The sequence below is a fragment of the Liolophura sinensis genome, chromosome 1 (genome assembly GCF_032854445.1).
Source record: "Liolophura sinensis isolate JHLJ2023 chromosome 1, CUHK_Ljap_v2, whole genome shotgun sequence".
NCBI classification, from domain to species: Eukaryota; Metazoa; Mollusca; class Polyplacophora; order Chitonida; family Chitonidae; genus Liolophura; species Liolophura sinensis.
Genome location: NC_088295.1, coordinates 25,937,864 through 25,953,575, shown reverse-complemented (window position 1 = coordinate 25,953,575; position 15,712 = coordinate 25,937,864). Strand labels below are relative to the sequence as shown.

The following is a 15,712-nucleotide window of genomic DNA, read 5'->3' as shown; positions in this document are numbered from 1 at the left end:
TTCATAAATTAGTGGCTCGTGAATCATGTTTGCTAGTTCTTACTCAGCCTTATTGCCAATATATAATCTGGCGAGACTTTGTCAGGCTTTAGTGATTCGTCTTTTTACTTACCTGTATGAATATCCACGTTCAGATTACACAAACATGAAGTTTTGATATCTCTGTATTAAAGTGCAGCCAGTCATGGCAGAGCACAGAAACTGGACCCGTGGCTTAGGCTGACCATTTTCTACATGAGATCTCGTTTGAATGGAACCTCGCCCATTATTCTTCAAACATCCGTCTGATATGAGAACTGTCTGGTCTTGGCTGCCATAGGAAATAAGGCCGCATTAAATGAGGCTGCTGGTACAGTGAAGTCAGGTGACAGGATAATAATGGCCTAAAGTGAACAACTCTGGAGAAAAAAACAGCTGTTATTTTTTCCTTTGGAATTGTGCATTAGTGCTTTTTACAGATCACTGTCTGCTAGGCTCTTAAGATATGATAAATATGTTATTTTCTGCTGCTGACACTTGATTCCACTGGAGCCTATCAAGAGTTCCGCAGCTGTAATATGGCTTGTGTCAAATTGTCTCCATTTTTTTTTTAAAGATAAATTCTTGCCGGAAATCTGAAGAATTGATTTTTGTGATAGATTACCATGTTTCCTGTACTAGTATTGTTTTATTCGAGGTACTGTAAAATACTTTTACTTCACTGTTCCCCGATAGTACAGACATTCTTCTTGTAATAAATGAAATATTTCAGAAGACCACAACTTGTTTTCAGGTACTCTGTTCTTTGTGCTCTCATCAGTCTCATTATCAGGTATTATTGAGGTGTCAGGCCTAGATTTAATCGTCTTTTCTCACCTTTGATAAGGTTCAATATCAGAGTGATATGGTAATGGATATTGTACAGTGTGATGTTGACAATCAGCAAAGTAGGAGATTCTTGAAGTCTCGAGAAGTTTTAAAATCCTGTACATGTTGGGAGTTTCAGAAATCAAATTACCAGTGATGTTGAATGCTTTTATTTTCAATTATTAGAGATTATTATGAGAAACAGGCCCCTAGCCATTGCAGCAGGTAATTGTATTGGTAGCATGACAATCAACTACATCCTGACAACATTCACATCATTGACAGCTTTCATGTTGTTCCACCCATCCTCATTCAGTTCCCTCTTGAGAATTGTACTCATCTGATACCTCCTCCCACTCCTCTCAACCCCCAGTTAGATATTAGGGGAAATGCTTTTATCTTTGCCATTTAGCACCAATCAGGTAATATCGCACTCTTGCTGATATGATGCATCAGTTATATGGATAGATTGTAACCCAGCCCCATGCGACTGATGGTGTTGATGGATAGTGTAGGAATTAAGTTGTGCCAGTCAGGTGGTGGTACCAGTATTCCATATTTCAACAAATCCACATGTATCTGAGGAACATACATAAATATATTACCAATAAACCTTTCAGAGAGGTACATTTAAATCCTTCATTAGACACACTTTCATCTCATGAAATTCATGAATTTCAGGGATGCTTACCGGTAAAAGCATGATTAGATTTCTGCCTTTAAAGTATAACCAGCTGGGTTCCAATATACAAAGCACAAATAGCATTATCTACATGTAACTATATTGATAATGGCAAATTAACTACTTCCGCAACAGCTGCTATCTACTTATAGCAAATGACCTAAAATTTACCCTGAGAGAGTACCAACAGCTTTACACAATAAATCAGACAAAATGTGCAACTTACTGTAAATTTTAACCTTTTTAACAACTAAAGCACTTTTCCAGTGGAATTTATGCATGTAATTATTATTAAAATAATGGTAAAATTATTTGTTTGCATTGTTAAAGATGCAAGCTTCATATAACTGTTCAGCTTATTTCTCTACACATCATAGAATGTTTTAAAATGTTTGTTGCAAAGGTATTTGAAAATTTTGAAGAATTAGGGTGAGTTATGGGTAAAATTTGAGGCCCTTTGACAAATGGGGCAAAGAACTGATGAGCAATACATCATCAATAGAATTTTAAGAGATCATAAAAGTGTATCTAAAGTGTAACAAACGATACCTGTTTGAGTCTGTATTTTGAAATGCTGCTATTTTCTTTTCAGATTGAAGATGGAGAAATATTTGCGACAATTAACCAGAAAGATGGAATGGTACAGTTTCATGACAACCCGGAGAAATACAACAGTGCTTTTATGTTACTTCAGTTAGATAAAGAGGTAATCAAATGGACAAAGTTGCTTTTCATGGTTTAAGAGCCAGAAGAGCGCCTTTCACTTATAAAATACAAACTTGTCTAAGTAGTGTAAGGCGTTAAAAGAGTTTAGGCCACAAACATTTGAGGAATGAAGTTTTGTGAACCAATACAGCTAGATGTGAATCAGTGTAATATGTCAGTTACCTGGCTAACCCCTGTGTAATCCACCACCTACCTTCACCACTTACATGCATTGTCCTCCGTGAAATAGATGTAGTGAAAAATACTTAAGCAACTCCACTAAACAATTAAATTTCGGGTAACAGCATCCTTGTGAACTGAGTGACTGGGATAAAAAGAGGAAAAATTGTTCCCACCAATGAGGCTATGATGAAAGTTGTGAGATCAATCGTAAGTTTATCATGGATTTAGTTGTCTTTATGCAGCCTATTGCCACAGTCTGAGGACATACACCTAGGCAGTCCAAAGACCACTCGGTCTGGCAGCATCCTGCAGACAGTCAAGGGTTTCCTCCCATCATAAAGCTTTAATGCCGTTGTATAAGAGAAATATTCTTGAGTACAACGTAAAGCTCCAATCAAATAAATAAATAAATAAATCACTCAAGCAAATACCACCCTGCCCCTTGTTTGAGCAGTGTACCCTTGCACTCTACCCCTTTTGGTTTTTAGCTCACAGATGTCACAGGGAGGATTGCAAGCCATAAATTCCATGGATGATGCCAAGTTTAAAGAAAAGTTATTTATTTAATTGGGGTTTGATTGGTGTTTCACACAATCCTCGAGGACGGTGGTCTAGGATTTATGAGTGTCAGAAAAAGCCAAGATCCCAGCAGTTCAAATAATTGGTGGCTTGACATAAATGTATTTACATTAAAAATTAAGCATGTCTTAAAGATGAAGATAACTTGTTACTCATTGTAAGAACAAAAGGTTTTATAATTTTTCAGATGCAAAAGTGCATTCAGCTGGATGAAAAGCTACGTGATATGGACAGAGAAATAGCTGTGAACCCACAGTATGTACAGAAGGTAAATACAGGTGTGCTCTGGATGGTTCCTTACATAAGGGGAGACAATAATGCAGGATGTTCACAAGTTGGAAATGCTCATCTGTGACTTTTATCATATTTACCAGTTTTCATGTTTCCATGGTGTTTTTCGTTTTAGCTCCAACACAAATACATGTATATTGGGAATAAATGTCACTGTGTTTAAAATAAAATTGCTTCAATACCTGTAGCAGAAGTTTAGGTAACATGTTTGTAGGATGTTCACAAGACAGTAAGATGAGTATTTCCTTGTCGGTAGCCAGTTAATTAGAAACGTCTCATATCCTGTCATTTGATGTGTCTCGTTAGAATCTCTACTAGGTTATATAGTTAAAAACCACTTCAGTAAATGGATTCATAGCAAACGTTGTATATGCATTAAGCATACTATTTTGTGCTTGGTTTATATACTGTATTCATACATGTGAATGGATGTCTGCTGGTCATATTTTGTAAGTGCATGAATTTTGTGTTTGTTTTGAACAGAGTTCTGGTTCCCATGACGATGATATGCCTGGATCTTCAACCTCACTGAAAACACAAGGCTACTGATGCATTGCATTAATCAAAAACCTGCCCATATCACCACAATCAGTACTGTTATGTGTTTTAAGCTACAGCCAGTAGATATGGACTTGAGTGGCATCTTCTGACGTGGCACAAAGGGGACTTTCAAATACCGATGGCTTTAATCCAGTCCCGTCTGTTTGATCAAAGTGACTTCAATCTACACTCAGCATACCCTGAATATTTTGGATTGCTGCACTGAAATGTCTGTGCTGTTTCTTCCTTCAGATTAACCAGGAATATTAGGAACCTGGAAACAAATTCCCCTGTAGTCTCCATATTTTAAAAATGGATCAACCCTTGGATAGCCTTGTGACTATTTTGCTATATGTACATATTACAGCCATGTAGATGAACGCTGTGAACAGACAATACAAAACGGCAGAACGAAAATGATGCACATATTTATCAATGGTGCACATATTTATCATTTATTCACATATATGCTGATGAAGTTTTTGAGAGGAAAGTGCTTTGTATCAAATCATACATACAATAAAAATGATCAAAATTCCTACAAGATCTTTGTCATTTTTAAAAACATCTATTTTACACTCAATTACAAAGGAATTCTGAATTTGCTCTCTTTACTCTGATGGCCAAGGGGACCGTTACGATATTCCTCTTCGACTTAAATGAGGTTCACTGTAAGCCCTTTTTAATTCTACTAAATGATTTGTTGCATGGTCCACTGCATTTTGAGGAATGGGCAAGAAACTGTTTGCTTAAATAATGTTCTACCTGTGTGAATAGGCAGGGTTTGCTATTCACCGTTTGCCAATGTCAGGCGGATGGACCTCGTGTGCATGATGCAAAATACTTCAACAAAAATTCATCCAAACCCTGTAATCTGAATCACAACTGTTGACTGCAGTTTAAATATTATCTCCTTCATAAAGATGTCACTACTTTATACAGTTCATACAGTTCTTGTCAAGGAATGTCAAGATTGGTGTCAAGAAAAATATTCCTTTGCAAACTGATCGAAGTCTCTATCCGTAAACACTGTAGATTCTTCTTGTTTCTGAATGTCTGGTTTGTTCTTGGCCAAAGGACCCCTGTTTTGGCGAAGTATCTGAAAAGAAGCAATATTGCATGAATACTTCCTTTGTTTCTGAAAAAGTTGTTTTACCAATCAAGTCAAACAGCATCAATGCTGACCGGCTTCTGCAGGAGAAAGGAAAATTCAGGGTAAGCAAAAATATTGATCAGACTTCAGATTGTGTAATCTCTAAAGCTGACCAAGATAAATGGCAGCTGTATACCTATGGTTTTCTATCTCAACTGTAAGCCAGTCAGTGTTGATTCTGATTCTACTGCAATGTTGTGAGTTTATGGTTCGAGAAACCACCTCAGAAGCAGTGGAGACGAGTTCAATTCCATATCAGGTCATATCTGTCCTGATACTTTTTTCTTGGTAAACTTGGTATATCCAACACCACATCATAGGACACATCAACTACTGATCAACCCAGTGTGAGTATACGGTGAATAGGTCCGGTGACATGTTGGGTGTCCTTACATGAGACAGCACTTAAAATATGTTGGCATTGGAACCAGTTTGCAATTATTAAGAGATATTGTCCTGATATCACCAAAATAATTTTTTAAATGACATTAAACCTTAATCAAACAAAGAGATGGGCTCTAATTTTTGTGTGTGTTAAGGCATCACACATTCCTGGAATTCCAGATTCTGGAAGGTTGCAGCACATGCACCAGTATCATGGACCCTGCCCTGTTAAGAAATCTAGGTTGAAAGTTCCTAAATGAATCTGTACGCACAACACATCACAGAATATAGTCCTAGCCCTATATCAGATGTTATATGTTAAAAGACTAGTGTCAAGATTTAGCAAGTGATTGTAATTATAAAGATCATAATCTGTTTAAACAATATATTACCAAGAGGGCCTCTGAGAAACATTATAATGACTTGTAATCCAAAGAAATCAATAGATTTACTGCCCTAAAAGCTCTCCACCCGACAGCCCAGTACGACTCAGCAAGTGACATCACAGATGGCCAACCCAAGTCTAGCCGGCCTAAATAACCTGGGAATTCATATCACACTGACGTCATTTTTGAGACGCATTTTAGCTACGCAAAAGCAAATATACTGCTTTATCAAATGAACTCATAGTGGATGACGGAGTTCTGATTGACGACACTCACATCTCTCGCCAGACTTAAGATTCCGAGTATTCAGATGATTAATTTGATCTTTGTCTTTATAACTTTATCTTGTGTTACACTGTATATTTCGCATGTTTATTTTAAGATTTAATATTTATTTACTATTCTTTCCCACAGTTCCACAATAAATCTCATTCTATTCCCAAAGAGATTCTAAATTGATACCTATACCTATGTTACTGTCGGCATTCCACATAGGGGATTATAGTTGTGTACAGTATAAATACATGTACAATATGGACTCCGACATTAGTCTACACAGATTTACTATTTATTAGTTTTCAATTCAATTAACAGTATTTTATAACTACTGTGTGCAGGTGCCATTGTGGATATTCATCTGTATTCCTCTGGTAGCTTTCAGCTATATAACTGCAAGAGCTGATACGGCTATTCATGGTGGGTACAAAATCCTTCCATCTTGTACTGTAAATTCACGCCTTCCTGAGGGATAAATTATCTGGAAGAAACTTGAAATAACTAGCTCTAGGGTTCTTCGATAACCTATTTTTACAACCGTATGCAGAACAGCAAACCATTTCATGGAGAAATTCAATATGCTTGCTGTCACTTTTGTAGCTTTTTATATCAATGAACTAAATGGCAAAGCTCTGACAGCTCATAATGTTTGGTCGCAATTCGGCAGATATTCCCGAGTGTTGGCAGAAAGAATGCATAAAACAAGCTTCATTATGTAGTGATTTTCAGTGCCATATTACTCAGATTAATGTACCCCTTTTCAGTACTTATTACATTCAATTTAATTATATATACAGCAGTAGCTAATTATAAACAAATTGTAAATCTGGCCACTAATTCTTTAATAAAAACTTTAAGAGGAGTTTTCAAAAATTTCACTGAACACAGACCCACAGTGGCCATTTGTAGAAGCTATCCTAGATCCTCCATAAATTCAACAACCTACATGTAGGTAATATGTGTTTTGTTATGTTAGAGGAATGTCCTCTGATTTGGACAAGTTAATTTAGGATTTCTGTGGAGTACATCTACTCAAAATGTTAGAAAACAGGTCTTCTGTTTTTATTTGAAGTGGTTAAATATTTTGAGTATTTCAGAAATACTCATTTGAGCATGCTACTTGAGGCCTTTGCCTTGAAATGCCTGTGGCTGACACGAATGACTTAAATAAGACATGCTGTGTACACCAAAACATATGCATCAGTTTACTTACCGTCTCTGTTATTTTGGACTCTGTATTGAAGGCCTCAGATAGCTGTTTTAAGTAATACAGGTTATCCTGAGTATATAAGTCAGATCTATATAATTCACACCTGTGACCAACTAACAATCACAACAAATTTTAATACACAACTGATTTTATACCAATACATTATACATGTATATGCATGTCACTACTGGCTTTAAAGGACAAGACAGCACCTGCCTAAAACATATTTCAATGAAAGCAGGATACTCAAGCTTTCTAAAACGTATCATCCAATCAACCACGTTGCTATCAGATTGCGCGGCCTAGGCTGTGATGTAGCCTTTATCCATTCACTCCATGAAGTGACATGATCTATGATATGACACAGAATAATTGCATAAGACATAATTCCTTTACAACGATTTAGTTAGGTGTAGCCGAAGGGCCATTCCACAAAATGTTATGGTGCAGGCCTGTATCATTTACGGACCACCACAGATGTATAATCAGTTGATTCACAAGCCATGTAATATTCAAGATGGTATATCACAAATTATGACAGACAGTTGCATACCGTCTCGGCCCAAACAGTATTCATCGCTCTAAATACATTTTTGTCATTCATTTTAATGTTGAGTCAGCAGTTTCTAAATAACAAATATCAGAGTCAGCGTAAACTTCATTAGGGATGCCTAAGGTGTGTGGGCATGAGAAGAAGGCATCCCACTGGACAACACTTAAAATTAATTAAGTCTTTTGATATAATTTTTTTTCTCTGAATTTATGACAACTGAAGAATTAAAATTTTGCTCCTTGATCTTTCTCACATACCAGGGATGTTTTTTTCTGTTTTCTCTTACAAAATACAGTAATACAGCTTTCTCTGGTGTCTGCGATAACTAGGTGAGCACTGCTTTCACCTTAGAAGCCACCACTACAAAACTGAAGCATAAAATCCAACGACAGTCGAATGCCTAGATCAGCCTCAGTGGTGTTTAGATTTATTTCCTTTTATTCAGAATTGAGCATGAATCTAGTTGTACAACATTTCTATAGTAATTCTGTAAACATTTAATAGCGTTCAAAATCACCTAACGACCCTAACATTCCTCGAAGGCTATGACCTGAACCAGGAATACCCCGGCTGTACATTTGTTGCTAAGCAATTTAAACATAGTCGCTGGAGTTCCTTGTAAATGATATAGTAGGCCTACTGTATCAACAGTTCAAGCAGTGGAAGAAATATTATTCCAGTATGTCCAATTTCTGGGAAAACTATATTTATCACTTGGGCCAAAACTTTTATCTGCCACAGTCTACTGCTTAGACTATTATACAGAAAATACCTTTAAAGTTGGAGAGTTAGAGTAAATGTGACGTCAACTTGCTCTTGATAATGCAGGCATGCTGAAGCTCTGTGTCAAGACAAAGTTTCACTAAACTTTTAATAGGTTGAAAAAATCTAGAAAAATATTTAATGCCGGTTTAAGATACTTTAAATGGTATCCTTTCAGTGGACATAAACATTAGTCAGGTGCTGTCTTTGACTTCAATAACATATGTGTACATTAGTATGGCATACAACACCAATCAAATAAATAACTAAAATATGGGTAAATTTCACAGTTAATTCTAATCTTAACACAAAGTTTTCTCAATTGTCAGAGAACAATATGTGAATTGATGATCTGGGTATGCAGATAATGCAGCACTGCCTGCTTTCTATTTCCAATATACATGAAATTAACTGCATAGGTAATGATACTTACAGTAACCACCTACAGCATTTCTTACCCACTGATAATTTCACGGCCTTAGTTTTGGAGGAATGTTCTGCAGCCTTTTGCTTCTTCAGTTTCCGGAGTTTTTTCTTTACTCCTTTCTTCTCTGTACTAATCAGTTTCATTGGGTCTTTGGCTTTCTTTTTCTTTCCATTTGTTGATACTGCAATAATATCATCCTTTGTTTATCAAAACTTACAGTTCATTTCAATTACATTTCCTTAGCTGTTGGGTGATATAAAATACGATATTTTTTAAGATATGCACAATTTTACTCCATGTCATTGTCTTGGAAGATAATTAGATTCATATTAATTATTAATGGGTTTACATACATTGCAGGGGCCTCCGTGGCTCAGTTGGTTAGCACGCTATCGCAGTGTAATGACCCAGGAGTCTATCACCAATGCAGTCGCTGTGAGTTCAAGTCCAGCTCATGCTGGCTTCCTCTCTGGCCATACAGGAAAAGGTCCCTCAGCAACCTGTGGATGGTCGTGGGTTTCCCCCGGACTCTGCCCGGTTTCCACCCACCATATTGCTGACCGGCGTCGTATAAGTGAAATATTTTACTTAGTTTAGAGTTACTTTAGGTGAAGGTCGGAGCTTTAAAATCAACATGGACTACAAACCCATCATAAATTATCTAGATAATGAATCATTTGGTTAAGTTTGCGATTACCCGAAACAAAGTCCTGGTCGAACAACTGAAGGGCTTGCCGAACTACGGAAGTTGACATTTTGTATCCCGCATAACTTGTACACGCGTTGTTGTTGCTGCTGTTGCTGTTCAGGCAATGTATCATTCCTACCTTAATATTACCCCGGATTTACTGAAGCCAAAGCCAGGTTCTATAACACGTAGTGCGAACTGCAGTCAGTGGCTACCATTCGTGTATAAATTGACATCTATGTATTCTTTTCATAAAATGTTTGCTTCATTTTACACTACATATTGATATAGGTCTGTTAGCGAGGACAAAGTGGTATATACATAATACAGGGTGTGTCATGTAAAAAGTGCGCTGCATACATGTGTAGGCTATATGTAGGCCTACATGTCATATATGTAAATGAATAAATCAATGCTTGGAGTTTAACGTCGTTTCATGTCCGTTATGCTATATATATTGATCCGGAATTTTTTTTTTTCAAACCTAGAAAAAATCATTTCTAAAACCTTGCAATATGAACAGATTTTCTATTGTTTGAATCATGACATAAAAACCCACTGCAAGGAGATTTAAAATATTACTATTTTCAAAGCTTGAAAAACTGCGCAACAGTTATTAAGGTGCTTAAAGTGGAATAATTCAGCGAGGTAAATGATCTCCCTCCTTATTTAACATTCTGACATTTACTTTGTCTACTGACCAAATGAATGTCAGAAATGTATTTATTTATTTATTTGATTGGTGTTTTACGCCGTACTCAAGAATATTTCACTTATACGACGACGGCCACCATTATGGCAGGTTGCTGGCAGACCTTCCCATGTACGGCCGAATTCGTACTTGAAACTCACAGCGACCAAATTGGTGACCGCTCATCTGTGTACTACCAGAATCAATATTATTTACATTTTTTTTCTCCTGTCACCTGTTGATGAGAACAAAATAACTCATTTTCTCTATCACTGTGGCAAGGAGGGAACTCGAAACGGAATATTGCTCGAATGCATTTATCTAAATATTCCTACAGGTATCTTACCCGTGAGTAATTTTTCGCCCTCTGGCGGCAACACTGTTCCGCTTCCGCTAGAAATATCGATTTCTGTTCGTCTGTACTCCAGCTGTTCTTGTAAGTATTTAAACCCTTTTTAGCACCTTCATGTGTTTCTAAAATTTAAATCCTTTTCATCGAACAATGCTCAATAAATGTATGCCAGTCATTCATTTAATGCTTGAAAATTTGTATGAAAATGATGAAGTTCACAGAATACTGTCATTGAATGTGATGCTCCGAGTGAGGTGGTTTTTAGAGAAGTCAAAGGCGATGAGCAGATATAATAGCATTGGAGGCGTGAGCGACCCAGGTCAAACTGACTTCCATTGCTAAGACGGCTAATTTAAGAACAGGTTGTGTTCATGAACCCACATTCTTTTAGTATTACTACATGGTTCATAGAAATTATTGTAAGTACCCGTCCGGCATACTCGTACGGTGGCCGACGTTATTTGCAGTGTTAAACTTTCAACAGTTTGATTAGAATTTTTAAGGAGACTCATACCCAAGTCTTTCTTTTTAAACAAGCTTTCTGAAAGACGGGGTCATTGAAATTGAGTGTCATGTACAATGTGCACAGTGAACTTTTCCACTAATTCATCGTTGCAGATATTTACTCAGAAGTTATGGTGCGAAATCAGATATCGTGTAATGCAGTCCTTGCAGAAGTATCTTCTATTAAAAGTAATCCATCTTCATCCACAACTGTCCCTGAATGTTGTTCATTAATGCTTAGTGGCCAAAAAAAAAGAAAAGAAATCACACTGCAAGTCTCACATTTTCCCATTTTTTTTACTTTACATGTTTTTTATTTTTCTCCATAGACTCTTCTGCAGCAGAAGAATTAATCTGTTAGTCGGGTACTCTGTTTGGTTTCCTCTCCTGGCTTCAGATGGCGCTTTTCGCTTCAATCGAATGGGCAGGCACAGTATAAAATTCACCCACCACATCCGATGCGGTGGGGTCATTACTGTTACTGGTTCCAACACAGCAATTTACGTAACGAATTACAGGCTATACATTGCCAAGCTGTGGCGTATGATGTCAAATCCTACTGTTGGGACATCACATCAATCCTTTCATTTGCAATACCTTGCTGATAGGCATTTCCAGCTGTTGCTGTATATGATCAACCAGTCGTAGGGCAGATAGCATTCTAATGTATATCACATATGCGGTCACTGTGAGTTCAGCTCATGCTGGCTTCCTCTCAGGCCACGTCTGCGGATCGTCATGGGTTTTGGCTCTGCCTGGTTTCCTCCCACCATAGTGCTGTCACCGGCGTTATAGTGAAAAATTCTTGAGTACAGCATAAAACACCATCAAATAAATAAATAAATAAATAAATAAATCTAATGTATACGACATCATTTTCAAGGTATGCAAATATGTTAGCACTTCAGACTAATCTGGTGTCCTTCCTCCTATGGGGACAAACCGTCAGTCCTTACAAGGAAAATAAACATTCTCTTCACTTCAGTTAATATTGCATGGGAATGACATGTTTGTCAGTATCTTTCCAAAGATTGATGGTTTGGCCCTGCTATACCCTATTCCTTCCACCCATAAAACTGGCTGCCATCAGATAAGTGGAAAACTCTTGAGTATAACCTTCAGCCAATCAATTCACTTCACACTGAGCAGCTTAATTTTGCAGAAATGGTTCGGAGCAAATGAGTTCAAGTAGTATGTCCCACCTGCTCTAGGATTATTATAAGATTGGCAGTATGTGTCTGAATAAACGTAAATTGCTTAAAAGCCATTCCTTTTCATTAAAAACTTGTCTGCTTGAGCAATAAAGCTTACTGGTTCAACATCATGACATGTTACATGTATCTGGGGAGTTTTAACATTAAGTAGAAATTTCCTTGTTCAGTACATCTGCCTTGAGCTCAGGGTCCACTCTCTTGTTGTTTCCATGGCAATTGTCCCTGTCAATGAGAATTTTTTTTATGTCTGGTCATTTTGGGTCTTGCAGATTGTAGTCATAAAATATACAGATCTACTACAACTGAGCCTTTAGCAATGTTACACTCATGACATATGCAACTTGTGTGCTTACACATTGCCATGGTAACATTCCCAAGCCTTGGAGAAGCAATCATCATTATAGCATAGTAGTCAGATAGGTTAAGTACATGTTGATAGTCCTATGTTGATGTCTGCATGCATAGAGTTTTTAGGTATATAATCTCAGATAAAGGTCTTCTGTATCAAATCTTCTGCCATTAGTTAGTTTTTCCCCAATTGGCTGTGTGACAGAACTCATTCCTGGCTCAGTGGTCAATGTTGTGGCTTGCTTAAGACCCTGGACAATAACCAGTGAGTTCATGTGTTTGAATCTAGTTCCCATTGGCTCTGCTGTGAATGTTTTTGGTGTAAAGAGGTGTGTTCAACACCAGTGAGTCCAGGTAAGGTCATTCCTTTCCTGAGGGCTGTACGTGGTATCCAGCGCTAAGAGGTGCGTTCATTACCAGCCCAGATTTGTTTTCCTGTGGGCTCTGTGCTATTTAGTGTCAAGAGGTGCATTCATTACCTGTAAAGGTAAGGTCATTGCTTCCCTGAGGCTTCTGTGTGGTGTTTCTTGTCAAAAGGTGGGTTCAGTACCAATACAGGTATTGTCCCTGTTTACATTTGTGGGTGTTTTTTGTCAAGAGGTACATGTATGTTCAGTATCAGTACAGATAAGGTCATTGCTTTCATGAGGGCTCTGCATGGTATTTTATGTCAAGAGGTTTGTTCAGTACCATTACTGGTGAGGTCATTTCTTTCCCGAATGCTCTGTGGTGTTTAGTATCAAGAGACATGTTCAGTACCAGAAAAGTAATTTCTTTCTTGAGGGCTCTGTGTGGTGTTTTATAGCTAAGAGCTGTGTTCAGTACTAGTACAGGTGAGGTTGATTCTTTTCTGAGTGATCTGTGTGGTGTTTTGTGTCGAGAGACATGTTCAGTACCAGTATAGGTAAGGTCATTGCTTTTCTGCTGGTGCTACATGTACAAGGTGCTTAGTGCCATGTTGTGTGTACAGACCAGGTAAGGTCATTACTTTTTCCGGATAATGCTTGGTGCCAGTTTGTATGTTCAGTACCTGTCTAGTTAAGGTCATTGCTTTCCGGCAGTGAAAGTGTGTTCAATATCAGTCTGGGTAAGGTCATTGCTTTCCTGCTGGCACTACATGGTGCTTAGTGCCATGTTGTGTGTTCAGTACCAGTGTAGGTAAGGTCATTGCTTTCCTGCTGGCGCTATATTATGTGTTCCGTACCAATCCAGGTAAGGTCATTGCTTTCCTGCTGGCACTACAGGGTGCTTAGTGCCATGTTGTTTGTTCAGTGCTAGTCCAGGTAAGGTCATTGCTTTCCTGCTGACACTACATGGTGCTTAGTGCCATGTTGTGTGTTCATTACCAGTCCAGGTAAGGTCATTGTTTTCCTTCAGGCACTACATTGTGTTTGTGTCAGGAGATGTGTTCTGTGACACTCAGGGTACATCTAAGCCAAAGGTCTTTGCTTCCCTGCAGGTATTGCATGGTGCATTCATAGTGTCAATCCAGGTATACATATAAAGTCTTTGCCTTTCTGCTGGAGCCACATGATTTCCTCTTCCCATGGAATTTATTGTATGGGTTAAATATTCATAAGCTCAGTCTGATCATTATTGAGGCTAAACACAACTCAAGTGATTTCTGTCACTTGTCTGGATTTGTGGCAGCTGCATTTGATTCTTTTTTTTGATATTCCACTTAAAGCAATACTTCATAGTGTGTCTTTAATGTGTGGTTAGAGAAGTGGTTTTGGATGGGACCCACACTGTTTTATGCCAAACGGACACAACGCAGTTATCTTAATGTTTCTGTTTCACGTCAGCAACTTCACCATGGCAAGGCCTTAAATAGCAAAGCTGTTAGCTTTTATTGGAAATCCCTGCTACACTAGGTCTGTTGTTGAAACCCTTGCGACACATAGCATCCTTTTACTGCAGAGAATTTCCGTTGTAATTACATGTTCACCTGACAGAGGCTTAATCTGCTGATTAATAATTAACCCATGGGGACACATTATCAAGCCATTACATGAGCAGATTTTGTGGGTGTTACAAAGATTCAGAATGCCAGTCTTATCATCTCACGTTTAACGTATTATTGCAGTAGCCACTATCCTGTATGCACATGTGATAGCTGCATAATATAATAATAATCTTACATGGGAACGTCTGGCAGCAACCTGCGGATGGTTGTGGGTTTCCCCTGGGCTCTGCCCGGTTTCCACCCACCATAATGCTGGTCGCCGTCGTATAAGTGAAATATTCTTGAGTACGGCGTAAAACACCAATCAAATAAATAAATAAATAATATAATAATAATATCTTTATCTAACAAATCATTTTGGGGTGATTTTCATAATAATTGCATGCATAAATTCCTAGTGAAACAGTTGCTTTTGAGGTTAAAAATGTTGACAATTTACAGCATGTGTAACATTGCCATATTCCATTATGTTACATGTACAACACATGTAAGTGAAATTCTGCAATCCTACCAGTACATGTAGATATTGCTGTGTACACATTTTGTTCCTAATGTTATTAAACGTGTATGTCAGACTATTTCAGGACGACATCCTCAGAAGCCCATAGGGAGTAACTTATTTCCATATACATGTCCTTTGAGTTTGGTGTGTGATACACAGTTGAACATACATCTACATGTACATGTACTAATGCCATTGTGGCAGGTCATCAACACGACAAAGCTCTCTTTAAGCTTGAGGAAGCTGTAGGAATTACGCTGTGGGAGGCTGAGGTGTAATGGTAATGCGTCTGAAGACAGAGTTCAGTAATACAGTATTATCCATCGCGGAAGAAGGCTATGCTAGAAATGAGCATTGGAGACCTTACAGTGACATCGTATAAGGCCTCAGGTGGTATATATATCTTTATATCTAATAGAGTTCCAGCCCTTGATGATGAGCACTAATTGACAACCAAAGGTTTAGATGGT

The 15,712-nt window shown here is 37.8% G+C and overlaps 1 protein-coding gene across 1 annotated transcript in view; it reads left to right on the top strand.

Annotated features, from left to right (window-relative positions):
• Positions 1-3,907, top strand: part of LOC135473498 (COP9 signalosome complex subunit 3-like) — a 60,924-nt gene extending 57,017 nt beyond the window's left edge. The window contains exons 13-15 of the mRNA XM_064753352.1: positions 2,121-2,234; positions 3,183-3,263; positions 3,770-3,907. Coding sequence (XP_064609422.1) covers positions 2,121-2,234; positions 3,183-3,263; positions 3,770-3,835 — 261 coding nt within the window. The 3' untranslated portion in view covers positions 3,836-3,907. The remainder of the gene's footprint in view (positions 1-2,120; positions 2,235-3,182; positions 3,264-3,769) is intronic.
• The last annotated feature ends 11,805 nt before the right edge of the window (positions 3,908-15,712 follow it).